A 26,506-nucleotide genomic window follows, 5' to 3' on the forward strand; every position below is an offset into this window, starting at 1 on the left:
GCGCGCTACCCAACGCGGCCAAAGGAGATCCCCCTCGAGAACCTCGAGAGAACACACACGCGCGAAGAACCAATTTTCCCTGCCCCATTTTACCATATGCTCTCTACCATATGCAAGAGAGGCTCAACGCTCGGGCGTTGACCGCACCGCGTACCCTCCCCACTCCCGCCTCTCATTTGTGTCACACCACGCGGAACGCATCTCCATCGCTTCGGTGAAGCTAGGGGGTGAACCGTGCCATCCTCGATCGCCGTGCAAAGCTCGCTTCCGAGCTCTCACGCCGCGCGTAGGGCCCTTAGGGGCCTAGAGAACACAACCCCCTCTCTCTTTTCTCCCAGTAAGCTAAAAGTACGTATGCAAGAGCTCGTAGATATTTAGCAGTCGTTTGAATTCATTGAGCTGGCCGGTGTTTTGTAGGAATATGATCAAATCGTCGGCGAACCCCAACACTTTTAGGATGTGGCGCAGTTGGTCGTCGTGTACACACACACACGAGCTCACCCTCGAACCTCGCGATCTCGCCCGGCGCTCGACGTCGGGTCGGCCGCCATTGCGGTCGGCGCCACCACCTCCTCCCGCCCCCCCCCGCAGCCACTGCCGCGCGGCCGCCAATGCGACCGACCCCACCCTCCTTCCCCGACCCCGCCCTAAACGCCCCCGACAGCGAAGCCCGCGCCGCGCGCGGCACCACCACCGACTCTACCTCCGACCCCAGGGCCTAGGCGGCCCGCCATGAAATCTAGCCGTGTGTGCTGGCGTCCGGGTCCCAGCGGGTTTTCACGTAACAAGTACACACACACACAGTTGGTCGTCGCCTTAGGCGCGCTGCGCGCCCCTGTTTTGGGGCGCTAGGGAGGGGTGTACCTTCCGTGAAACGATTTTTGAGGTGTGAATACACCCCCTAGACGCGACGCCCCCCGAACCAACGGGCCAGACCCTTCCAGAGGGTGCCCCAGGGACGCCCAAAACCGCCCACAGCAGCCCCACAACCCTTAAACAGTACTCGGCACAACCACTCAAAGTTGGCCTCCCCCGGAGGTGTTTCACATTAGGGGCACCCTCCGGCAGGCCGCCCTGAGCCCCCTAGGCGGGCCGCCGCTGCTCTAGCGCGCAGCGACCCGATGGGCAAGGGGCCCCTACCCACCACAGACACCCTCACGCCCTCTCCCCCGGCCCGCCGCGGCACCGAGGGCGATTCTGCGCGAGGGATCGCTTCTGCGGAGCCGCAGCGGCCGGCGGCGGCGCCGCCAGCGCGGCCCGCGCGGCCGGTGGCGCCGGTAGCGCGAGCAACGGCATCGGCGATGGCGCGGCGGTCGGCGAAGGCGCGTTGGGCAGCGCGAGAAGTGGCTGCCGCCCTCCCGACGGCGGCGGCAGCCACTTCTCGCGACGAGCGTGCCCGGCTTCTTTAGCAGCAGCGCGTCTAGTCCTTTGTGAGCGCGTCTTTCGCGCCCTTGGCGGCGCCGCCGAGCACGGCGATGGCGCCCTGGAGCTCGGGGTCGCTCAGCCTTGCCTACGAGGGTGGGGACCAGGAGCGCCGAGCCAGTGGGAGGGCAGGCAAGTATGGCAAAAATGCGAGCTCCCGAGGACGTCTGGCGCCGAGTGCGTCTGGCACCGGGCACGGAAGCTCGCACTCGGCCGCACGCGATAGTGCTGCCGCGAGAACGCCAGCCATGTACGATATGTCTCGTGTACACTCCTCCTGGGTCATGGTCGGCCATATGCAGGACGGCCAGAGTCGCCCACATCGCCTACACGGTCCCGAGTGTCGTCAGACTGATACACCGCGACTCAACGGTTGAGTGCGGTCAGCGCACACAAACGTCGTCGACTGCGGCCTGGCGCGGTGATCATAGGTGCTGGAGACCAGGCAGTATGGGCCTGCAACCTGGCCACGCATGAACTCGGTACCTACATTCGCAGAGGCCCGGCAAGGATGGGATCTAGTAGAGTGATTGCGCGCTGAGACCGTACTCCGTGGGTCGCTGGAATGACCTGTAGGGAAGTTCAGTGCCGCTGCTCGACTCTCCAGTGTCACAGCCGATGCCTGTGACCTGGCCACCGCCGCACGGTGCTTGAAATCGGCGCCTCCTCGGGTGTGCCCTAATAGACAGTCTTCGGCGGCCGTAGTCGACGCAAGAGCTTCCCTACACAGACGTCTACTGTGAACCACCGACGAATAGAGCACAGGTTTTTGGCCACGAGATCCGCCTTCGAGGTCGAGCCGAGGCTGCCGGCGTCGTCTCTGCTGCTCTGGGCATCACCTGCACAAGCCAAGCAGACTTTGTTGCAAAAGCGTAGGCGGGTCGACGCGCCGTGTGTTGGGTTCCCATCTCGGCGCGCGCGAGTCCAGGCCGAACCGACTAGCTGCCGCCGCAGCGATTGCGGCTGGGCTGCAGGCAGGCCTGTAGCAGGCGCTCGGCACGGCTGTGGCTCACAGGGCGAGCGCCTGTGGCTCGCGAAAAAAGTCGAGAGAGGCGTTTCACAAATCCGAATCGTTTCACATTTCTTCCACCCCTCCCTACCAGCTCGAAAAATTCCCTTATTTTTGCGCCCGCACACGCCGAATCAATGCACCGAGCTCTCGAGCGCTGCTCGCTTCGATCGGGCGCTCGCTCGGCGGGCGCGCGCAGGCACGTGGGCTCCAGCTTAGCACGGCCTCGCCAGCCGCCTCGCTTGGCAGTGCCTGGCACCTCGCTGCACACCGGCGGCGGCTGGTACAGCGACGGTGCTTGGCGGCGGGTGCCGGCGTCATCGCCGGCGACGTGGTGGCCAGCGCCGACCGCCGCGTCACCAACGACCGCCCCGGTGGGGTGGCGGGAGGGCGTCGACTTCCACATGCCGCCCGCTCTGGAGGAGACACCGCTGGCAGAGCGGCCGCCGCCACTGCGGCTCGACAGCACCAAGAAGAAGCGCGCGAAAAAGATGAAGAAGCACAAGCTAAGGAAGCGGCGGAAGCGCGACCGGGCGCAGCGAAAGTGACGGCGCTCGGGCGAAGAGCCGCGCCCGCAATGCCGCGGCCCTCTCGCGCAGTGGAGGCGATGCTGCGCTCAGGTTTCTTGGCAAGGTATCTCGCACAGTCAAGCGTGGGGAGTTGATGTACTAATTTATTCGCTGCTGGGCGCACTACGAATAGCAAAACTCATCGGGCGACGCGCCCCCCCCCGCCCGACCGCCGCGTCGGATCCCCCGCCGCGCGCCCCGCCCACCCGGCGCCCACCCCGCCCGGGCGCCCAGGGGTCCAGCGGCGGCACGCGGCAGGGTCCCACGCCAGAGTTAGGGGGCCCTTGCTTAGCGCGCGCTTGCAGTGCCCGTAAGCGCAAAAGTGCTCCCGGCACTCGCGAAGCAGGAAGGTGGCGAGACTCTGCGGCGTGGCACCGTCGTAGGTGTAGGAGCGGGTCGGCACTGCGCTGCCCCCGGCCTCCATCGCGAGAGCCGAGACGACCACCAGCCTTGTGGCGCCTTGGAACGTCGCGGTGTGTCGCTGCGCCCAGCACGGCGTTCTACAGCTGCTGTGTATGAGGTAGTGAACGACTGCCTAGCGCCTACATACATCAACAACACACGGTGAGGGGGCGAGGTTCGCTCGAGTCCCCCTGATTTTTCTGCGGATGTTTTTTCTTCTTTCTGGCGGCATATGAGCGGCGTCAGCCCAGCCCTGCTGCCCGAGCTGGCGGTGGGCGACCTGGCCTTGCTGCGCGCCTTCCTCTCTCCGGGCGGCGGACGCGCGGCACGTCGCTCACGGCCCAGCTCGACGCGCGGCTCGACACCGAGAAGCAGGACACGCTGCTCACCTGGGCCGCTCGCCACGGGCAAGCCGAGGCGGTGCGCCGGCTGCTGATAGAAGCCGGCGCGAGCGTCGGGGTGACGACTGGCAGCGGCTGGTCCGCGCTGTTCATCGCGTGCCTGGAAGGCTACCTCGAGTGCGCCCGGCTGCTCCAGCAGGCTGGCGCGGCAGTCAACCAAGCCGTGAATGGCGGCTACACTCCGCTGTTTGTTGCGTGCCAGCAGGGGCGTCTCGAGTGCGTCCGGCTGCTCCTCGAGGCCAGCGCGGCGTGGGCGATCGACCAAGCCACGGATGACGGCGGCGTCACGCCGCTGTTCATCGCGTGCCAGGTGGGCCACCTCGAGATCGTCCGGCTGCTCCAGCAGGCTGGCGCGGCTGTGGATCACATGGTGGCTCTCTCATGACGAGAGACCGACCGACCACTCCTGGGTGGCACTGCCACCGGTGTCGCTCGACGTCCTGTCGACAGCGTGCCAACAGCGACACAGACCATGTGGGACGCGTCGAGTATCGACCTCTACTGCTTACCCAGCCTTCGAGTGTATCCTGGCTGTGGTCCCACATCCACTGGTGTCCATCTCAGAGACCGCAGGAGGTCATGAGGGTCGATGGGAGTGCTAACCCCACAATGCCTAAAGACCCAGCCACGTATACAGTAACAGTATTCTCAGATCTCAGTTGCACATTGACGATTCAGCCGATTCAGTTGCGTCTTGCGTCGAGTGTTGCGAGCGGCTCACTCAAGCGTGATTCCCCGCTCCTCGCACGCGGCCACCAGCTCGGCCGGCTTGCTGCCCACGTAGAGCGCCTGCACGCGAGGGGAGGTGCGATGAGCATTGGGCGGAGCGGGGCGATATATCGGATATATCGGCGTCTCGCGCCTTCAAGCTCGGGGCGGCCCCCTCCTTGAGGGCGGCGGCCAGCGCCTTGTGGCCCTCGTCGCCAATCGGGTTGCTGCGGAGATTGAGCTCCTTGAGCCGCGGCGCTGCCCCCTCCTTGCCGAGGGTGGCGACCAGCGCCTTGCAGCCCTTGTCGCCGATCTTGTTGCGGCAGAGTTCAAGCTCCACGAGCCGCGGCGCTGCCCCCTCTTTGCCGAGGGCGGCAGCCAGCGCGTTGCAGCCCCTGTCGCCAATCTTGTTGGCCCGGAGAGAGAGCTTTTCGAGCCGCGGCGCTGCCCCGCTCGCGAGGACCTCCGCCAGCTGCGCCGCCTCCGCGTCGCCCCAGCCGAGGAAGCGGTATATCAGCAGGGTCGCCTTGCCAAACTGCTTCTCGAAGGTGGCCTCGTACAGCCGCTTCACTTTCGGCTTGTCGTCCTTGCCATTGGTGAAGCTCTTCGACTCCAGCTCCGCCGCGAACACAGACGGCAGCAGCGGAGGGCGCCGGCCGCCGCCCTGGATGCACTCGCCGATGAGGCTGGCCCAGTCGTACTCCTCACCGTCGCGCATCAGGCCGAGATCGAGCGAGAGGCTGCTGGCCTTTGTCAGGCTCGCCCAGCTCTGCTCAGTGAAGCACCAGCCGCGGTCAAAGTACTTGGCCACGTTGGTGCCCTCGGCCTGGTCCTCCGCCTTGTGGCCGTCCGGGAAGGAGGTCAGCCGCAGCACGAAAGTGTGCTGGTGGGAGTAGAGCGTGCCGAGGCAGTCCAGTCCCTGCTTGAAGAGCGCGTTCTGCTCCTCGGTGCGCATGACGCCGTTGGGGCGGTCGGGGTGCTGGTGCAGCGAGCCGAAGTCCCAAAAGACGCCGAGCCGCGGGATGTCGGGGCTGGTGAGCAGAGCCTTGAGCGCCCTTGCGACGCGGGAGAGGTTGGCTCCGCGCGGGTCGGGGTGGTCCTTGGTCAGCCACGGGTAGGAGAGCGCGGCGACGGGAAGCTCATACTTGGTCGCCTCAACGAGGTCGGCGAGGGAGAGGAAGGCCTCCTTGGGCAGCGCCTGGCGGTGGGTGAGGACGCCGCCCGCCCGCCGCCGCTGCCACAACCACCCGGTCCGCGCCTCGGCGTGGTTGATGATCCACTGCGCGTCGAGGAGGGCGACAACCGGTTCGACGGCGCCGCTCGCGAGGACTCTGAGGACTGGCTCGAGAGCGCCGCCGCCGAGCTCGCGCCAATTCTCCAGCTTCTCCTCGCTCACGCCGAGATCGGTGGCGGAGGCGAGGTCGAGCCGCTCCTCAGTCAGGGCCTCGACGCGGCTGAGCTTCATCATGCTGCTCAGCTCGTCGACAGTGCCGTAGGTGTTTGGCTCGGTGGAGACGGAGATGTGCAGCAGGAGGCAGCACGAGTCGATCCGCGTGCCGCTGGGCGAGCGCAGGTGCAGGCAGCGGTAGCCGCAGCGGAGGGAGCCGAGCACCGCCGTCTCGTACGCCACCAGCCGCCCCTCATCCTCCACCACCACCCGGAGGATGGTCTGGTGAGGCTCGGCCGCGAGGCAGTGGAAGGTCTCGTCAAAGCTCGGGTTGAGGCCGTTGCCCGCTGCGACCGCGGTGACGAGCCGAGTCACGCCCTGCGCCTCGGGCGGTGGCTGCGGCTCGCGTGCGACCGCGCAGAAGCCTCCAATTGCGTGCAGCTCGACGGCGACGCGCGGGCTCGATACGCTGGCGCGGGACCCGCTGGGCGGGCGGGGGCTGTCGCTGAGGTGCGAGACGAAGGGGTAGTGCGGCTCAGCGAGGAGGGGCCGGCACTCGTCCCGCGTCGGAAGCTGGTGCAGGGAGAGCACCTAAAGGCGGTGGCTCGCTCGGTGAGCTGACGAGAGGGAGGGCCGGTGGGGCGGCACGAGCGCGCGCCCTCAGCTCCGTCCGATGCACCTCCTCCCACTCCTCCCGCGGCGGCGGCCAAAGCTTCCTTCGCCCTGTCAGAGAGTGGCCGAGCTCCCTCTCCGAAGATGAGCGGGCCAGGCTGCCCTCGCGCGACACCCGATCGCCACCAAAGCCACCGCGACCCGGGGTCATGGGGCCTCTGTTGGTTGGGGTCGGGGGTGGGAGCGCCCGATCGGGCTCACGGAGTGCCGTGGGCTTGAGGACATAGCCGCCGCTGCCGTGAAAGAGAGCGTCGTGGAGTTGCACCGGCAGACCGTGGAGAGCGTCGTTCGTTTGCATGTTGAGCGCCACCATCTGCACACCCGCGCGCCACGCCGCCTGCGGGTGAGGGAGGGAACTTCACTCATGAAGCGGAAAGGGCGCATGGGTTCGGGAGAGGTGGTGAGGGCGAGGGCGGGTGCGCACGAGTGGATCGTTGTTGCTCGACCACCACCGAGTCGGAGAGGGGTAGGTTCTGACGAGCTGCGAGGCCGTGAGGGGCAGCCAGCCTCCCTGCTCGCTCAACAACCGCTCTAGCCGCTCCTCGGACAAGTTCACGACACCGCGGCGCGGCACCCTGGCGCCCGAAAGCTCGCTCGTCGGTTCCTCCGCTGCTAGCGGGACCTGAGTATTGTATAAGAATACTGTAAGGCATATCGGTTCCCTGGGCGTTCACTAGCGCTCGCTTGCTCCGCTATCGACGAGCCGCGGTGCAGGCAGGTCGAGCTTAGAGACCCGAGGGAACACTCGGACATCTGCGTGGAGGGCCTCGTGGACTCGGACTCCTCGGGCGGCGATTGGCCGATGGAGCTCGTGGGCAGCGTGACGAGCTGACGAAGGAGCGGGTCCGTGGTCACCCCTCCCTCGTCGAGCCGCATTTTGACGAGGACCTACAGTCGAGATGTGCCCGAGATATGCCCCAAGGTGTGCCCGAGAGCCCCTTAGCCGCATCTTGACGAGGACCTTCCGGTGCAGATCACGGAGGGGCGTGCTCGCGACGCGGTCGCTGCGCGAGAGAAGGTCGCCGAGCGTGTCACAGAGCTCCTTGGCGATCTTCCTCTGCTGCTTCGCCGAGCAGTGCATCTCGATGCTCAGGATCACGGGGAGAGGGCTGGCGGTGAAGGCATGCTCGGCGATCGCAGCGACCACCTCGCCGAAGGCTACGCTTCCGCAGAGGAGAGAGACCCCGCCCGTCATGCGGTGAGTGACGCGCGGTCCCTGGCCCCACCACCGCCCAAAGGCGGTGGGGTCCCAGCAGTCGATCTCGAGGCAGCGAGTCCCCGAGAGGAGGAGGCGGCGGTACATGTCGGAAGACACGCCGGAGGTCAGCTGGTCGCCCTCGAGGAAGCTGTTGTGCGACGAGGCGATCCAGTAGCTGGCGAGCGGCTCGGTCGCGTCCTCCGTGGGGGCGCTCCTCCGCTCGATGGCGCTGTTGCACGGCGAGAGCAGCAGGGCGGCGAACTCGTGCACCGAGATGGGCTCAGACTCGACCGCCTCGGCCGGCCCCCTCGAGCGAGAATCGAGCGGGATGTCCCGCGCTTGCCTCGAGGCAGAGTCGCGGTGGACTGACGCGTTGCGATGCTTCTCCTTTGAGCGGAGGGCGCGGAGAGCGAGCTTCCACTCCTCCCAGAGCATGCGCCCCCCCGCGCCCTGCTCGTTGAGGCAGAAGCGAAGCAAATCTCCCAGGTTCAGCGACACCTGGGACTGCTCGACGAGGGGCACAGATGACATCCTCGTCAGCCTCGGCCCCGCCTCGAGGTCTGCGTAAGCAAGGTAGTCACTATGACGGCCGTCGGTGCACCTCGAGACCAGCTTCTCGACACACGCCTCGATGAAGGGCGTCGTGTTCCGACTCACGTGGAGCCACTCGTGGAGCTGGGCAGCCTCGCGCGCGGCCGAGCCCCACAGCCTCTGCTCCAGCCGACACGTCGGGCGGGCCCTCGGTCGGCTCCTTGTTCGCCCTGCGGCAGAGCCGCTCCCACACGGCGTGAGGAGTGGTAGGGCGCAGCAACGGCGTAGTCCGAGCCATGCTGTACGCCCAACGCACCGCTGCCCGTGCGCGGCCGACGCAGAAGCGCACGGGCGCGCTCCTTGCGATCCGCCTGCGGAGCAGCGCCCACGGGCTCGTGCCGTGGGACGCGGCGCTGCGCGAGAACGGCGGTAGCCATTGGCTGGTGGGTAGGCAGCAGAAGCACAGCATCAGAAAGGGTAGTAGCAGCGAGAAGCCCGACATGGCGAGGACAGGCAAGGTCGAAGGAGAGCGTCTCTCCTCGCCATCCTGACACGCGAAAAAATAAACATATATCTCGCCAAAAGAATTTCGAGGTCAACCGCGCCAACAAGAACGGCTCCACGCCGCTCTCTATGGCGTGCCAGAGGGGCCACCTCGACATCGTCCGGCTGCTTCTCGAGGCCGGCGCGGCGATCAACCAAGCCAACGAGCAAGGCGCCACGCCGCTGCTCATCGCATGATGGCGCCATGCGCGGAGCCGAAACCTGTCCGCGCGGCGTCTGAAAAGGCGGGAGGCGTTGGAGACGGTGGTAGGGACCGAGACGCTGGCGACGGCGGTGATGACGGCGCGGCGAGCTCCCCTGTGGGCCCCGAGTGCAGCTCGGGCAGCTTCCAGCAGTCCAGCGAAAAGAATTGATCTCGGGTCAACACGTCGCTGCTCAGGTGCGACAGCGTCGAGTGGAACGCCGCGGCCTCCTCCGCCGTGAACGGCTATGGTGCAACACATCCGGGGTCAAGGAGGACGGCAGGGTGGCCGGCCGCCGTCTTGCTGAGTAGCGATGCGCCTGGCCCGCCGTCGTCAGCAGCGCTTTCACATCCTCTACTTTCACCAGCCCAGACCCTTGTTGTGCAAGGAGTCGGAAAGCACACTCGAGCTCCACCCTGCCGTCCTCCTCGAGAACCCGCTTGCCCATGATGAGCACAAACTCTGGAAACTCAATCTGCGAGTGCGGCGGCGGGCACGGGGCAGGGGACGATGGTGGCGGCGACGTGATGGGGGCCGAGGGCGCTGTAGCAGCTCGTGTGGCAGTCAGCACGGCAGGCTCTTTGAGAGGGAGAGCGGGACAGCAGGACACCTGCCCGTTCCCGTCCACATCTGCCGCATCCATCATCTGAGTTGTTCCTTCCGTGCTAGCCTTGAGCCCGAGGCGTCGCATGACGCTCGACAGCTCCCTGGCCTCGATGTGGCCGTTGCCGTCTCGGTCTGCATAGGGCCAAGAAGATAGCAGTGACAACGAGGCTGCGACGGTGGAGTTCGCATGGGGACGCACCAAATTTCGAGAACACCTCGTGCATCTCCACCAGCTGCGATGGCCCGAGCAGCCGCGTCCACGGATGCTTCACGAGGACTGGCCCCACTGCAGGGCGGGGCAGGGTGCGGGGCGCCATGGTGAGAAGGGCAAGGGAAGACGGGCGTCTTTGCGCCAGGCGCCACGCACTTGTGGCCTCGAGATACGCCTCGAGATCTCCTTGCGGGACGGGGCTGCTGGGCAAGCTGCAGCTGAAGAGCGACCCCATCGCGGCTGGCGCGGCGGTTACGCCTCGTCCCTATCATTGAAAGTAGCAGAGGGGTCGGACCACACGCTCTCCGAATGGGATTTTCTGCCCTGCCGCCTGTCGCGGCCCCGCCTGCCTCCCGGGGCCCGCCCGGCCGTGCCATCCGCCGCCGGACCGCCCGGCGGGTCCAACCCGAAGCGGGCGACCGGCCGTTCGCACCGCTCGGCCGGCGGGGCGAGCCCCGCGGCCCTCGATCGCTCGCCCCGGGACGTGGCCCGACCGGCCCACGCGCACGTCCTGGCCTCTACCGCCGCTTTCGGCGGCGCAATTTGCGCCTTCATCGCTCTCTGGATCCTCCTGGCACCCATCGGACTCTTCCCGACGGTCGGCGGCACCCACTCCGTGCACTTTGAGTCAGACTCGCTCTTCGGCAGGCACGCTCTTCGGCAAAAAGTCGCCGCCGCCGTTCACGCCGAGCCAGCCAGTTGCCGGCTCGCACGGCAGCCTCTTCCTCTCGACCAGCCTCAACTTCGACACGGTCATCATTTTGTCGCTGCGTGCTCGTGGCGAGCCGGGCGGCGGTCAAAGTTTGCCCAGACGAGCGCCAGGCGATAGCAAGGTCTCTGTTCGCCCTGTGCATGTCAGGCCAGGCTGCAGCGGGGCACTACCATCGTGCTACGCTGTTGCAGCCTGACCTTTCCCACTGTGCACAGCCGCCAGAGCACCACCACCGCCCGGCATCGTGTCACGGCGAGCTCCTTCTGCACCCGTTCGCGAGGCTCTCGCGCTGGCACACTTCGGCCTTCCGCTGCTCGCGTTCGGCGAGCTCTTCTCCGCACTCCTGCCACGGTGCCGTCGCCACACACCTTCTGGCCGGCCTGAGCCATGCGGACTCGACCTCTCTCCCTCTCTGGAGCACGCCACGGGCCGCGACGGCTGCTGGCAGCCGGCCGGCGTGAGGAGGCAGTTTGCCGGCACAGTCGAGCTGGAGTATCCGCTTCTTGATGCTTCTGCGGTCAAGCTCGACCTTATGTGACATGATATGCCACAATAATGCATGCTCTCACCCCTCAAAGTGTCGAAGTTTACCGGTGACTTCTTCAAACGAACGCGCTTCGAGGTTCGACAATCGCTAAGCTGCTTATGCGTTATGGGGCACCGCTGCGACTCCCTTGGGGATGCCTGAGGCCACCCCAAGCACTCCCTAAGCCTTACGTGGACGATTTCAACCCTACTCTGTGTTTGTTCGTCTACGCACATTAGCAACTTTGTGCTCATGTCAACGCCACGCCAGCGCTAGCCCATTCAACCCCGCCCCATTGGGGGCGGGGCCCGTCAAGGGCCTCACTCTAGTGAAAAGAAAAAACAATCCACCCTCCCATACGTCTTTGAGGCTCCTCCTTTGCTGTCCCCATCTCCTCATCTCTTTCCCGCCTGGGCGGGGCAGTGGGCGGGCGCGCGGTGCGGCGTGGCGTGTGAGTGTGTGCGACTGCAACGAAGGACCGCTAGCAAGGGACCATTGGGTTTGTACTATTAACAACGAAGGCGCTCTAAAAAAAAAAACTAAAGACCACACGTGTGGCAGCCAGCTGGCTGTGTGTCTTGTGAGCTTGTTTGTGTCTGTGTGTCGTTCGTGCGTGTCGTCATCATCTGTCCCGCGTCCACCCATACCGCGTTGGTGTCCAGTCCGAGCCTGACTGTTGTTCATCTTCCTACATACATACCACACCAAGGGAGGGATGGGAGGACGGCACGCCGCCACCACACAGGGATTTTAAGGAGAGGAGTGTGGTGCTAGCCGTCGCCCACCCTTGGGCGTCTGCCTCTTCCTCAGGTTTCTTTTCCAGCGAATCCGAGATTCCGAGTGCGAGCTCCCCGAGACGCTCGAATCTGTCCGAGGGGTGGCGGCAAACGGCTGCGCGGTGAGCACAGTCGCACTCCTCTGTGTAGCGCCTCAGGGTGAAGGGGGGGCATGCCGGGTCAAGCTGAGACTAATGGTAGAGGCACCAGGGGTCGCTCTTCGCCCACAGCAGCAGCAACTGGCAGAGCAAGCGCAACGACGCCCGCCCGACTGGGTGGCATACACAGACGGGTCGGAGGACCTAGGGAAAGCAGGGTGGGCCTATGCAGTATCTCGCTTATACTTGATTTTTCACGCCGTCTAACAATGGGTGTGGTACACGCCTGGAGTCGTCCACAGTCCAGCGCCCCGCGAAGGCGGGACGACGAACTCGATGGAGAGCGAGCCGCCAGTGAGCGAGACGTGCGACGACGAGGGAGTCGACGAGAGAGATAGGAGCGCCGCGGCGGATCTCCCGGCGCAAGGGCCACGTTGAGGTCGCGGAATGGCTCGTAGCTCGCGTATCGATCGATCGGCCGCGTGACGAGGGCCCACGTGCCGACCCACGCCGCCTCACGAATGTCCATGGCACTGGTCAGGCCCATACCGCCCATTCTGACAGGAAGTCGGGCCTGCTGAACAGCGACCCGCCACCGTGGGCTGTTGTGTCCGACCCGCGCGCCACCCAAAAAAAGAAAGAAAGAAAACAGACAACCCAAGGGAGGGATGGGAGGACGGCACGCCGCCACCACACAGGGATTTTAAGGAGAGGGGTGTGATGCGCTAGCCGTCGCCCACCCTTGGGCGTCCGCCTCTTCCTATCTCTCTTCGCAGTCTCTCGCAGATTCTCGCTGCGACCTTCATGCCACCTCGCGGTCGCCCCCTTCTCGTCGTTCTTTCCCTTGTCTCTTCTTCTTCTGTCGCGTCGCTCTCCTCTGCTTCGTTCTGCGGCGCCGCCGCCTCCTGCCGGTCCCTTGCTCTCGCGGCTTCTTGCGCCTTTCGGCGCAGCTCCGCCCTCCTTGCTGCATATCCTGGCCCCTCGAGTCTATCGAGCTCTCCTCGAGCAAGGACGAGTCTTCTGACGCCCACTGCTATCATTTGCCACCCAGTCATATTATTGCTCAGGTCCACTCTCTCTTCGAACACTTGTCGCGCCACCCAGAAAGAAAGAAAGAAAGAAAACAGACAACCCAAGGGAGGGATGGGAGGACGGCACGCCGCCACCACACAGGGATTCGCGCCACCCACGAGGGTGTAGAGCGCGCGTGAAGAATTCTTTGCTTGCGCAGGCCCCCCGTTCTGTGCGCTGCTGCGCTTGCTCGCGCCAAGCGTGGAGGGCTGCGGTCTTTGTCCACTGCTGACGCCCATGGCTGCCGCGAGAAGCTACTCGGGCGAGCGCGATGCCGACGGCCGTCCGCACGGGCGAGGGACGATGACGTACGAGGAGGGCATGTACGCGGGAGAGTGGTGCGAGGGCGTTCCGCACGGCTCGGGCACCTTCGTGGCCGGCGGAGAGCGGTACGTCGGCGGCTTCGCCCGCGGTGCGCGCGAGGGGCAGGGCGAGTACCACTGCGCGAACGGCGACCTGTACCGCGGCGGCTACCGCGCGGGGTGGCGGCACGGCGACGGCAAGCTGCTGTACGCGAACGGCGACGCGCTCGAGGGCGCGTGGCTGCGCGGGCAGCTGCACGGGCCTGCCACGTACCGCTTTGCGTCCGGCGAGCGGTCGGTCGGCCGCTACTGCCTCGACGAGGAGGTTGGCGGCGGCGTGTGCTGGTCGGCGGATCGGTCCCGCGCGTGGCGGACGGACTACGGCCGGAAGTACGGCGACCCCATCCCTCTCTCCGAGGCGGCAGAGATCTCCGCCTCCCTATACCGCGGCTGGTCAACGGCCGGCGGCAAGGACGGCAAGGACGGCAAAGCTGGCAAGGCGAGCGGCGCGGCGATGGTGGAGAGCGCGCCGCTGTCTCCGCCCAAGCAGCCAATCGCCGCCCGTGGGCCCTTCCTCCCCCTCCTCCTCCTCCTCCTCGCGCTCACCGCCGCGGCGTCGCTGGCTTCGCCGCATCTGACCTCGCCCTCTCCTCCTCCTCCACCACCACCTCCTCCTCCTCCGCCGCCGCCGCCATCATCGGAGAAGGCCGGCTGGATCCCGAGGAGGTCAGAGATCGCCTCGCCCTCGCCCCGCCCCTCCCCCTCCCGCAGAGCGCGTGCGCCACCACCGGCCGGCGGCGCCGCGACGCCGCCGCTGCCCGCCGCGTTTGCAGTCGAGTGGTGGGTGCAGGCTTGGATGCTGGCGTGTGGTCTGCTGGCGCTGCTGACGGGCGCGGTGGCGACGGTCTGCGCATCTTAGACAAGCACCTTCGAATTCTTGTATTCCCGCACACGCATTCTTGACTATTCATCATTACCCTTTCACTCTCAATGGCTATTCATCATTACTCAGCCACTCTCCATGACTGTTCATCGTTACTCAGTCATTCTCCATGCCGCAGGTCTGCGCATGGAGCCCCTTCACGCTCAACCAGATCCCAATCGGCCGGCGCGTCGCGAAGCTGCTCGGCGGCGGCAGCCAGACCACCACGCTGCGCGCGCCAAACGTCCGCGAGTGGGGCGTGCGGCAGGCGGGCATCGGTCTGTGCGTCCTCGGCTCGCTCTACCTCGGAGAGCGCGGCCCGCAAACCTCTGCGCGCTGCTGTGAAGCGGCGCCTCTTCACAGCGCCGCACTGTGAACAGGAGAGCGCGGCGCGTACCTCTGCGCGTTGCCGCCGCTGCTATGGCGCGAGGTGGCCGACTGTGCGCTGGAGTGGCGGAAGGGGAACCGACGCCGCGCGTCTTTGTTTGGCGCGTGCGCCCTCGCCTCTGGCGCCTGCTTGCGTGAGGTGGCGGAGGCGCCACCCTAGCCTGTCTCGCTACCCTAGTCGCTCCCTCCGTCTCGCCGATAGCGATGACGGTGCTCACTGCTCTCGTTCACTCACGCCACTCGTGCACCACCTCACGTGCGTGTGGTCTGTGGAGAAGTTTACCTTATTACTTCACAGGGACGGTAGGCTAATAAAAACGAGGGGACGGTGCCGCTGGAATGGTCCGCCGCCGTCGGCGTTCGCCGCCGCCGCGGCCCAGGCCGCCGCGGTCAGCGCCGCGCCCTGACGCTGACCGACGAACGCGCACAGCGGATCCGGCATCTGGCCCGCCGCCTCCCTCGCCCCGCGGTGGCCAGACCCTCCTCCACCCTTTGTGCAATCGCGCTTGTTACGCCTGATCGCATCATCGATTCATTATCTTATACGTCCGTCCCGCCGCCCGCCGCGCGGCCAGACTCCACATCACCTCAACGTAAACGAACATTGATGGGAAGGCGAAACACAGTCCGACCAACGACTGGTACGGCAAAGCGCCACCGGCGGCTCAGTACCGCACACCCTTGCGAGCGAAATCCTCTTGCCTTTCCTGCCCGCGTCGCCTTTTTTTTTGCAAGCAGCCGCCACGTCAGGTTGTTTTGGGTTACTGTAACTGAGGTGTGCAGTCGGCTCCATCTCGATGAGCATGCCCCACGCCGAGCGAAGGGTCTTGACGAGTCGTTTGAGCAGGAATTTGTGTCTTGTCGCGTGCTTCGCACGCGGGTTGACCATTGCGGCATCGCCGAGTTCTTCGTGCGGCTTGCCGTTTGGCGCCTTCTTGCCTGCCTCCTCCAAGAAATAGGCCAACATGAGCAGCACGGGCTTGCGTGGCGCGGCGTGGGCTGGCTGTGCCCGTTGCGACACAGACCCCCATGATACGGACCCCCTTCATGCAAAAAAAGAAAGAAAGAAAACAGAGCGGAAATGGGCGGGGACGTCGGTCGACGCGATCTTCGAGGCGACCATGTCCGTGGCTCGGGGACGGCTTCACGAGCCGGCTCGCGACGCCGGAGCAGCGACGTGCCGAGAGAGGGTGACGAGGAGGGCGGCGGAGGCTCCGGCGCCACAGAGACGGAGGACGCCGTCTCCACCCTCTTATCGGCGGCGGCATTTGCGGTGGCGAGACATCTACAGACACTCGGGGGAGGGGAGGGGGCGGGCGGCCTCGAGATGGACTGTCAGCGAGCACCGACCATCTGCCCGTGCGTCAACGGAGGCCGGTGTACACTCGGGCGGGCTGGCACCGTCCTCGGGGACCGATACACGGATGCGGTGGCGGGGTTGGAAGGCCCTGTAGCCGACAGTTGGGAGGGCGTTAGGAGGACCCCTGGTGAGTTCGACTACGGCCTGCATATGCGGAGAGGCCTTCCCCACCCGCCTCCGGCGCGACATCCACGTCCGCGCGGCGAAGGTAGGAGAGGCGCACGACATCCCGCCGGAGGCGAGACCGCGCCTGGCGGCGGCCTATATCTTAGTTGATGCGGACGCCCTCTCGCCGTACGAGGCGGGGGTGGCAGCGGGAGCGAGCCGGCTGGTGACGCGTGGCGAGCAACTAGAACACAGTACCTCTTCTGAGCAAAGAGCGCGGCTGGTTGCGACCCGCGAGTGCGCTGACGCCATACCTGACGGTGCGGTGGTGGTAGGGTCCACCGACAGCGACGCGATGCGACGAGCCTTCCTGTCCACGTGCCACCGGAGCAAGTCGGTGAGGGACATGGTCCGAACGTCCGAAGCGGGGCCGGGGGTGCTCCGAGAGCAGCTGGACTGGTGATCGACGGATACAACGACCGAGGCATCGACTTTGTCACCTCGTGGGAGCAAGCGTACCACAACCGAGGCCAAAGACAACGGTGGGACGGCAGGACAGGGCTGCTAGCGAGGTTGAACCACGGGTGCGACTTACTGGCGGGACACCACGCTCAACGTGGGCGGAGTAGGGAGGTCGACTTTTATACCGGTCAAGAGGTCAACAACAACCCCAACCTCTACAAAACTCCCCAGTGTGACCAAACGACGAGCTGGAGAGCTGGCGACCGCGGTAAAACGTCTCCACACACACAAAGTGGTGGGGCACGGGCAAGGGGGGGCGGTGGGCGACCCTCGCATCTCCACGCCAAAGAAAATACATCCACATAATCTACATACGTACATAGGCCGGTGTGAGCATGCGCGCGCGCAAACGCGCAGAGACAGGAGCCACGTCGGGGGGAAGAGCAGTACTGCCACACAGGCGTAAGACCGTAGGTACACACTTAATGAACATGTCGGCATGTCGCTCGGGTTTGCCCGCCGCGCCACGCCTTGGCCTTCCCCTCGCCCTTTCACCAGGACACACCCTCGCCTCGTCGCCCGCGTCGACCTCAGGTCGACCTCGTGTGGTCCTTGGACCTCACTTGGCAGCAAAACTGCGCACCGTCCAGCACATGCCGCCGTTGGTGACGGGGTCGGGCTTGAGAGGGTGGGCGTCGCACGTGGGGTTGAAATCGACGTCGTGCTCTTCGTTTGCGTCGCGGCAGGTCGCAACCTACGGTGGAACTCTCTCGGCTGCAGACCATGGGCAGAGCCCAGGCGCCTCCCTCGGCGGGAGGTGGAGACCTCGTCCCCGCTGACGGGCTTGCGGTAGTCACAGCGGTTGACGACGCCGTACATTGGCGCGCCCCACCTGCAAAGAGGGCGCGGGTCAGAGACGAGGGAAGGTGTCGGAGGCGGCGCGGGCGAAGGGCGCCGCTCACCCGCAGCAGCAGTTCAGCGTGCCTGTATAGCCTCTAAACCAGTGATCGCGCACCCACCAGCCGTACGTGCTGTCATCGTCCGAGCCGTGGCAGTGGCCGTCCGTGTCGAGCTCGTCCGCATCAGGAGTGGCGCAGTTGGCAAAATTGCAGTCGCCGTAGCTGCAGTCGCCCCAGCCGGGCTGCGGCATGATGCGACAGAACCAGCCTTGCCCGCCGCAGTCGATCGGTCCGTCGAGGTAGGCGGCCTTGACGCCCTTGGCGGCGCACGCACCGGCAAGGGCGCCGGGGCACGCGCCATCTGCCGGCAGGATGGGCTCGGCGGGCGTGTTGTCGTGGTAGCGGACGTTTGGGCCGTAGGTCTCCAGGTCGTCGGCCCACGGTGGCCCAGCGTCATCGCGGCACTGCTGCGTGGGCCCGTCTGGACTTGGGCACCATCCGTCGCTGTCGCAGCCGGAGGAGGGGGAGGCGGATGGCGAGGCGGCGACGGGCGGCGGCGGAGCAGCCGAGGAGGGCGGCGGCGGAGCAGCCGAGGAGGGCGGCGGCGGAGCAGCCGAGGAGGGCGGCGGCGGAGCAGCCGAGGAGGGCGGCGGTGGAACAGCCGACGGCGGGGGGACGGCCGCCTCGCTCTCCGTGCCTGACCAGATCAGATCGCGGTCGTGGCCGCAGCCTGACCCGCGTGCGCAATTCCCCTGCAGCTCCGCCCGAGTACACAGGCGTGCGCCCGCGTCCTCGCAGATGGTCGAGGCCTGCGCAAAGTTCTTGTTGTGGTGGCACTTGCCTCCCATCTCATCGTCGTCGGACTCGCTCCACACGGAGCACCCATCTTTCTTCTTCCAGCCGTCGATTCGCGAGTCGGAGCAACACCGCACCTCGTGCTTCTCGGACGGAGCCGCCCACCGGTCGCTCTCGTCGCACCGGCCAGTCCTGCCACACGCCACGTAACGTGGCGAGCCCGCAGGCGGCGCAGGTGGCGGCGGCGTCGCGGCCGGCGAGCAGCACTCGGAGCAGAGCATGGTGCAGGACGGGAGGGTGCACTCGGAGGGCTCGCAGATGAAGTCGCACACGCTCGTTGGGCACGTGAGAGGCCCGTCCAGGCGGCGCCGAGCCGGTGCTTGGACGGAGAGGGCAGCGGCGGCCGGGAAGAGCGCGGTGGCGACAAGCGCAAAACCCATTGAAGCCATGGTGCACACAAAGCAATCTCGTCACGTCGGCTGCGCCAACACAGCGCCAAAAACAAGCACTTTTTCGGTCGCCGGCGGGTTGGACTCGCACAGCAGCGGTGGTAAGCGGCTTTCTCAAAGAAGTAATACCCGTTGAAATCGCCCGACGGGGAGGTGTTCACCACCCCTGGCTCCTCACCCCGCCACGCCTTCGAGAGAGATTTTTATTAACCAACAAGAAATCACGACTGTCACAGTGATCCGCCTTCGTGCAGACGCCGTGGCACCCACCTCAGGCGCCGCTCGGACTCGGTTGACGGTCTCCCAAGTGCTTGGCTCGTGCCCAGCCGACCGGCAGGCGATGCCCACTCGCTGCTAGGCTAACCTCTTATGGGGATTTGCCGCAAGATGGAAAAAGCGGAAAAGACAACAAATCACTCTCTTGATTGATTGATTGATGGGAAGGCGAAACACAGTCCGACCAACGACTGGGACGCCAACGCGGTATGGGTGGACGCTAGACGGGCGATGACGGTCACACAGGAGCGACACACAGAACCACAAGACAAGACACTCAGCCAACAGGGCGGCTGCCACACATCCTGAGCGAACTTCCCTAGTCCCGCGGCCGGACTCCATCCGGCACTCTCTGACAAGAAAAAGAAATCGCGCGCACGATGGCCTCCCACCGCATCGGCGCCCGCGTCGCGGGCCTCTCGCCAGAGCAGCTGTGCGCCATCATCGAGGCGCAGGCGGGCGCGAGCGACGCCGCGCTGCGCGTGGCGGAGGAGCACGCCGCACGGCTCGTGGAGCAGCCCGAGTGGGTGCTCTCCGAGGTCCTCCTCTCGCCGGACCTCGCCCCGCACATCCTCGCCCAGCTGCCGACCAAGGAGCACGCCGCCAAGGGGACGTGCCGCGCGTGGCGCCGCGGCTGGAAGGAGACGCTGAAGAAGCGCGAGAGGCCGCGCATGCTTGTGATCGGCGGCGACGACACTGATGGCGAGTTTGTCAACTCGCTGGAGCGGTACGACCCGTCCACAAACGAGTGGGAGGAGGAGGCTGTGGCGCCGATGCTGACTGCACGAAGATTTGTCGGCACGGCGGTGCTCGATAACACGCTTTACGCGGCTGGCGGCAAGGTAAACGACGAAGGTCACGGAGCAACTTCCAACCGTTTGGAGCGGTACGACCTGGCTACGAACGCGTGGGAGGCGGTGGCGCCGATGGCGACACCACGCGAGAGTCACGCCGTGGCAGTGCTCGACGGCAAGGTCTATGCTGTTGGCGGCAACGACGACGACGGCTACCTCAGCTCGGTGGAGCGGTACGATCCGGCGGAGAATGCGTGGGAGGAGGTGGCGCCGATGGCGACGGCGCGGATTAATCACGCCACGGCGGTGCTGGATGGCAAGCTGTACGCCGTGGGAGGATATAACGACGACGACGTCTACCTCAGCTCGGTCGAGCGGTATGATCCGGCGCTGGACGCGTGGGAGACAGTGACGCCGATGGCGGCGGCGCGGAGTGTTCATGGCGTGGCGGTGCTCGACGGCAAGGTCTATGCTGTGAGCGGGTACAGCAATGGCTACCTCAGCTCGGTGGAGCGGTACGACCCGGGGACGGATGCGTGGGAGGAGGTGGCGCCGCTGACACTGGCTCGCTTCGGGGCCGGGGTGGCGGCGCTGGAAGGCAAGTTGTACGCTGTGGGCGGCAGGGTCGAGGAGGACGACGAGGCTGAGGTTGAGGAGGACGACGAGGCTGAGTTCGAAAGGCCGGCTCACTCGGTCGAGCGGTACGACCCGGCCTCGAACGCCTGGGAGGAGGTGGCGCCGATGGCGACGGCGCGGGCCTTTCCTTTCGCGCTCCTGACGTAGAGAGGGGCATAGGTGAGCTGTGAGGGGCCGCTTTTATGGACCCGGACGGGACGGAGCTAAGTGCCTCGCCGTCGTCCTCGCAGGAGTCGCTTAGGCGGCTCCCGTGGTGTACCCGTGTTAGTGCCAATGCGCGCCGGTCCCGTGCCCAGTGCTGTGAGAGGGGCATTGGAAAATATTTTATTCAACGTCAGCGAGACGCCCGAGTGAGTGGCTCACTATACGCGCCTATGTGTGGGGTAGTACAAGATAGACTCACCATGGTCACAAGTCTTTAGTAAAACGCCAGCACTCGACACGACGAAGGTGTATTGGGCTCGAAGGCGCGGTGAACACAACCGCCTCGAGCGTACCGCTCAAACACGAGCCGAGGGGGCGGGAGGGGGGGCGGCGGGAGGCGGGAGCTGGGTCCAGTGCTCTCTGCTGCTGGGGGGGTCGGGACCCCCCCCCCCCAACAGCGTTCTGCTGCCGGGGGGGTCGGGACCCCCCCCCCCCCTCTGCTGCTGGGGGGGTCAGACCCCCCCCCTCCGCAGGGACGGGCTTAGAAGTGCAGGGGGGGTACCGAGCAATGTGCGGCCGCTCTTTGTCTCATCGCTGCGGGCCGTAATGGTTGGGTAGTAGGGCTAGAGGGTCGCTCTACACTTAGCCTCTGCAGCGAGCGAGCGCTCAACTTAGCCCCCGCACGGAGCCGGGCTCGGACTTAGACGCTGTATGGTCGGGGGCCATGAACTTAGACGGCACAAGGCCAAATCCGGGTAAAACCCGGGTATACGTACCTGCAAAAGTCCAGGTTTACCCGAAAAATACCTGGACGCGTCCCGACCAACGTATGCCGCGCACGACGCCATATCGCCTTGTCCCAGGGCCAGTGCGCTACTTGCGGCGCGCAACTCCTGCTCAAGTACGCGCACCGTACCATGTGCTGCCGCTATGCGTGTCTTAAGGCGGCTGCGGCGAAGCGGCGGGCGCGGCATGCCGATGGCAGTGCGGACGATGCGGTTGCGATGTGTTCTGCTTCAAGATCGTGGCGGTGCTTGGCATGCACTTCTGCGATCCCAATCAGCTCATCGCAACGAAGCAGCGCAACAAGCTGGCTGCTGCCAACAAGGCCCTATGCTAGATCTACCTCACGCGCGGATCGTTCAAAGAGGACCAGCATACACAGGCTTCCTTGACATGCGTTTGTTTGAGCTTGAGGCTATTTGTGAGAACTGTTTGGCTTGAAGATTGCGCTCAAGAAGAGCAACGAGAATCGGAAGAGGAGGATGCTGAGGCGGCGATTGCTGAGCATGAGAAGGATCGATCCGGATTAGAAGGCGCCCGCCGCAGGCGAAGAAAATTTGGGGGCTAGCGCCGTATCGTTGATCACGGTGGGAGCCTCTTGGCCCCAGGCTGTGCCACGGCCGACTTAGCCGATGTAAGAGGCTCTCGCTGATCTTAGACCGCGTAAGCACCCCAGCGTGACTAGTCACACTTAGACCCGCTCAGCCTCGAGGCTCAGAACTTAGACTACTACCCAACCAGTCGGGCCGTGATACTCTAATAATGGCATAGAGACGTGGACATAGATACGCTGCGGGAGGGGCGAGAGACGTGTGCTCGTGCGAGCGGGAGGGGGCGAGACTCTCGAGGGCGAGAACGTTTGTGCGCCCTCTCCAACGTGCAACGACAGAGGACACCCCTGTGTGCACCATGCCACACACCCACCGGTCGCTGTTCACTTTGTACGCCCCTCTCTCCCCAATGCCCGAAAAACGTACGATCGTGCTCAGCTGTCCAGAGGTGGCGCCCTCGCGCAACCTCTCCGCCCTGCAGCCCTTGCCCCAACCACGAAGCGTCTCGTCGAGCGCGACCGCGTCGGCCGGCTCGGGTGAGGCCGCCATACGCGCCAGCTCGACGTTTGAACCAAACGAACCGACGAACCGCCATGAACAAATCCCGAACCTCCACCACAACCTCTCAGCCCTTTGGCCTGCCTCGAGCGGCCGAGTCGGACTGCTGCGCGCGGTGCTCCTTGAGCTGCCCCTTCCACACCTTGACGAGCCTCTCCGCGAGCTGCGGTGAGGGCGGCAATGGGGAGCTGCGGTGAGGGCGGCAATGGGGAGCTGCGGTGAGGGCGGCAATGGGGAGGGTGAGGTGGAGGGTGGAGGCAGGGTGGGCGGTTGAGGGGTGGGGGGAGGCGGTGCTTGTGTGAAGCATGACCTGCGCCACGGGCGCGGACGCGTGCCGCCGCAGCTTGCCAACGACGACTCCGATGTCCTGAACAGAGAGGCACCCCAGGGGAACCGCATCAGAACGCCTGCGAGGTGCGGTCGTGGAAAGGTGCGCGGAGGTGTCTGCGCACCGTCTTTTCGAGAAGCGGGCGCGTGCACGGCATCGCGGCGAGTCTCTGCAGCAGCGCGAGGATCGCGCCCTCGTCGCCGCCCTCCGTCGCTGCGCTCAGCCGCTCTTTGATCCGGAGCACGTCCGCCTCGCCGAGGTAAAGGGTGGTCGGCACACCCTCGAGAGTCGGTTCGCGCTCGCCTCGCCGCCAGTTGACCACGCCGGACATGTCGGCGATGCTCGCCTGACGCATCGCGCCCGGCCGTGCAGCCCCGCGGCCAGTCCGCTGGCCCTCGCCGCCCACGTCTCCCCACTGGCCGGACTTGGCGAGCGAGAGGAGCGTCGTCTGGCCTCCTCTGGCCGAGGTAGACGCCTTTCCGATCGTGCTCTTGGTGCGTGGCGGCGGCGGCATCTCTTGTCGCGGCACCCACGCGACCTGAGACCCCGGCGTGGTTCGAGGAGTCGCCCGGCAAAAGAATTCGCGCGTTTTCTCCGGGGCTAGGGCTCTCTAGCCCGTAACCCGATCCCGATCATCCGGCCCGCTGGATGCGCTTCTCAGCTCACCGGCCCTGGATGTGAGGTTACCGACGTAGTGTCCGTGTCCACTAGCTCCGAGTAGAGGGGGCGTTCTGCAGTTAAGGGGAAACCCGGTACACGGAGCCCTCTCGGAGACCCGTGTTTACTTTACAGCCCTTGCCCTGCGAACGCGCACCCCCGGGGCTAGGGCTCTCTAGCCCGTAACCCGATCCCGATCATCCGGCCCGCTGGATGCGCTTCTCAGCTCACCGGCCCTGGATGTGAGGTTACCGACTGCACTCCAAGTGCTCCAAGTGCTTCTTCTTCTTGGGTCGCGGGGGGGGCTCGAGAAGGGGCCCGACACCGCGGCGGGTTTGGCTGCTGAGCGGCCCAACCCCGTGGAGGAGGTTTCCACCGGCGGCGCGGCGCCGGCGGAGGGGGAGGAGGGCGGCCCGCCCTCGCTCGCTGCTGATGGACCTGGACGTGCCCCATATTGGGTCTAGGGTACGATACTTGACCCCCCCCTTGGCGCCTCGTGTTTTTCGTGCCAAACCAGCGCGATCTCGGCGGGGCGTCAGCGCCTCTCGGAGGGGCATCATGCGCTCCCGGGGCCGCCCGACGGGGCGGGCCTCTTGCTGATGGACCCAGCCCGAGGTGCCCAACCAGTTGGAGTCGCGCCGACGCGCTGCGGCGACCACCAGCCAGCTTTTCAGCGCGGTCGAGGACGGTGCGCCGAAAGAGTAGACAGTCTCCGGTCCATCCGGAATTTTGTCGTTTTAGTTAGCACTGCTGCTGCAGACAGGGCCCGCGTGACCCCTTGCCCTTCCCGGATCCAGCTCGCTGAGGCGTGGCGTCACCCCGCTGACCGCCCACAGGTGGCTGACGAAGCGCCACTCATCGCTGCTTTCGCGCGCCTGCTCCACAGAGGGCTCCTGCGGCTCTCCCTCGTCGCGTGACCGCCGCCGACAGCATCTGCTCGGTCGTGCCCACCAGCGCGGAGCTGCGCCACGTCGAATTGTTCGGTGGCTCGACCGCCGGCGCGCCCATCCTCGCCTCCTGCGCGCCTCACACCCAGTATTTTCCTCGCGCGCGGCCGACAAAGTAGGCACACGACCACCTCCCTCCCACTCACCCCCCCCCCACGATGCACAGCCCGTCCACTCTCGCCGGCAAGGCGCACGGAACGCCCAATTTGGGCTGGAAATGCCGCCGCCACGGGTTGGTGGTGCCCTCGGCAGCGGGGCAGCGCCACGCCGCGCAAACTTGCGCGACAAACTTGCGACCTCTGTCCCTCGTATTCACCCCAGATTTTGCCCTATCCAGGCTCACCCGGTACCGCGAGCGACGAGCCGCGCCAAGTTTGCTCCATTTCCGACAAGTTCATCCTGCCCGAACGCCGATCTTCGGCCGCCTGGAGGCCCAGGACGGGGCTCGGGACCGGCCAGGTGTGGATTCTCCACGGCGCTGCGGTGTATCTGCGCGCCCATGGCGCGTTCAGGGGTGTGCCTGAGGCGTGTAGACTGCGGGGCGCCGCGATAGCGCGGCGCCGACGGTTGTGTCGCGCACTGTCACACCCACGACACGGTCACAGTGTGTGTGCAGTGCGTCCACTCCGGCGACCGTGACGCCGTCGGCGCTCGCCTATACCGGCTAGTGTGGAGCTTTCAGTGTGGTTGCGTGTTGTACTAGTGATGCTGCACTAGGCGGCCCGTTTTTAGCAAAAACCAGATACCACATCGCGTGTGGTCGTCGAAAAACCGCATCTTCGCCCGTCTGGGACCTCTTCGTACGGCTCCAAAAACCGCTCCTTAACGACGGCTACGCGGCCCGGCGGTCGATCTGCGCCTTCTCAGCGGTGGAGGGGATGTGGGCGGTATGTGCGTACCGCGTGGTGTTGCGACGGTTTGACGAGTGCGACTCCCAGCGTCGACTTTTCGACCCCACGGAGCCTCTGCTGCTCCGGGGGGGGGGGTCTGCAGACCACCCGGCCGAACTTCAGAGTCGCGGTGCTCCTCAAATACCGCTCAAACGCCCACGATGTTGTGGAGGGGACATATGCTGATGATCCTGGCCCGATTGGTTCGCTCAGAAAGCTTCTGGGCGGTCGTTAAGGTTCGCTCCCCGCACACCGGCCCGGAAGTATCGTACCCTAGATGGGGGCCCGCCGGCATTACCCCGCCCGAGACGCCGGTCTCGGACGCTGCTGGCGCGCCCCACCCTTTCAATCTTTTAGATGAGGCCACGGGTTCTAAGGCGGGCGAGGCGGCTGCTGAGGCGCTGGCGGAGGCGGCGGTCGACGCCGTCTACGGGGCGCTCGTGGCGGCGACGCTCGAGGAGTGGGCTGGGGCGAGCACGGACAACCCCGTCTCCGCGGAGGACGCTCGAGGCCCAGGCCTCGAGTGTCAGGATTGCTTTGAGAACTTTTACAAGGAGTATGACGTGGAGCCTTGGCTCTGGCGCCGGGCGATGCGTGAGGGCTGGTCGGAGCTGGGGGGCTAATGTCGCACTGTTGCCGTAGGTACCTGAAGCACCGGACCAGATATGATGGTGCTCGAATGATGGTGATCGTGCCAGACGGCAAGGCGACGCCACCTGTCCTCCCCCCCCCCCCCCCCCCTCCCAGTTTCACTCTCTTACGGATCCGGCCGGTGCCATCCTCGGCTGTGACAGGCCGACCAGCTCTACAACCTCAGCTGGGACCGCGGGGAAACGACGGACCTGTCCACCCGCCACGCTTACTCCGGCCTGCTCGCCAGCCTCAAGGCCAGCTACGACGCGTGGAGCGTCGCGCTGCCGCCGGTGACGGGGGGGCCGGACGGTTGGAGCTGGATCCCCTATGTTTGAAAACCCAGGGGCAGTTGGAGGTATTACTTATTGTTTTTGAGCTAGCCTTCGATGTTATGAAACAAACGCAAGGCGGACACAAGCACATCGCACTTGGAGCACTTGGAGCGCAGTCATTAACCTCACATATCCAGGGCCGGGGAGCTGAGAAGCGCTGACTCTTATTTTTTTTCAGCTGGAGAACACTTCCGGAAGGACGCGGAACGGACGCAGCCACTGCTGCAGCCCAACAGCTTCCTCCCCTTGCC

The 26,506-nt window shown here is 65.6% G+C and overlaps 6 protein-coding genes across 6 annotated transcripts; 3 read left to right on the top strand and 3 right to left on the bottom strand.

Annotated features, from left to right (window-relative positions):
* Nucleotides 1-9,364: 9,364 nt before the first annotated feature.
* Nucleotides 9,365-9,784, bottom strand: EMIHUDRAFT_60777 (hypothetical protein; the record flags this gene model as incomplete). Its single annotated transcript, XM_005757558.1, has 2 exons — nt 9,365-9,520; nt 9,656-9,784. Coding segments are annotated over 2 exons (285 nt in total), but the record flags the coding sequence as incomplete, so codon positions are not given.
* Nucleotides 9,785-10,717: 933 nt separating this feature from the next.
* EMIHUDRAFT_312461 (hypothetical protein) lies at nt 10,718-11,115 on the bottom strand (the record flags this gene model as incomplete). Its single annotated transcript, XM_005757559.1, has 2 exons — nt 10,718-10,942; nt 10,975-11,115. The coding sequence occupies 2 exons, from the start codon at nt 11,113-11,115 to the stop codon at nt 10,718-10,720; spliced, it is 366 nt and encodes a 121-aa protein (XP_005757616.1).
* Nucleotides 11,116-13,282: 2,167 nt separating this feature from the next.
* Nucleotides 13,283-13,684, top strand: EMIHUDRAFT_69004 (hypothetical protein; the record flags this gene model as incomplete). The annotated part of the gene is made up of 1 exon (XM_005757560.1): nt 13,283-13,684. A coding segment is annotated over one exon (402 nt), but the record flags the coding sequence as incomplete, so codon positions are not given.
* A 3,249-nt stretch (nt 13,685-16,933) lies between these two features.
* Nucleotides 16,934-17,678, top strand: EMIHUDRAFT_360018 (hypothetical protein). Its single transcript, XM_005757561.1, has 2 exons — nt 16,934-17,475; nt 17,546-17,678. Exon 1 carries the CDS (start codon nt 17,075-17,077, stop codon nt 17,420-17,422), a length of 348 nt encoding a protein of 115 aa, XP_005757618.1. The 5' UTR covers nt 16,934-17,074; the 3' UTR covers nt 17,423-17,475; nt 17,546-17,678.
* A 138-nt stretch (nt 17,679-17,816) lies between these two features.
* Nucleotides 17,817-18,727, bottom strand: EMIHUDRAFT_439025 (hypothetical protein; the record flags this gene model as incomplete). The annotated part of the gene is made up of 3 exons (XM_005757562.1): nt 17,817-17,904; nt 17,948-17,986; nt 18,031-18,727. Coding segments are annotated over 3 exons (823 nt in total), but the record flags the coding sequence as incomplete, so codon positions are not given.
* A 655-nt stretch (nt 18,728-19,382) lies between these two features.
* On the top strand, nt 19,383-20,673 carry EMIHUDRAFT_220322 (hypothetical protein; the record flags this gene model as incomplete). Its single annotated transcript, XM_005757563.1, has 2 exons — nt 19,383-19,615; nt 20,604-20,673. 2 exons carry the CDS (start codon nt 19,383-19,385, stop codon nt 20,671-20,673), a joined length of 303 nt encoding a protein of 100 aa, XP_005757620.1.
* Nucleotides 20,674-26,506: the final 5,833 nt, after the last annotated feature.

Source organism: Emiliania huxleyi (assembly GCF_000372725.1).
Source record: "Emiliania huxleyi CCMP1516 unplaced genomic scaffold EMIHUscaffold_90, whole genome shotgun sequence".
Classification (NCBI taxonomy): domain Eukaryota; phylum Haptophyta; order Isochrysidales; family Noelaerhabdaceae; genus Emiliania; species Emiliania huxleyi.

What these genes read in the sequence shown, in the direction of transcription:
- EMIHUDRAFT_360018 (XM_005757561.1), top strand. Translation starts at nt 17,075, where the DNA reads ATGTCGGCATGTCGCTCGGGTTTGCCCGCCGCGCCACGCCTTGGCCTT.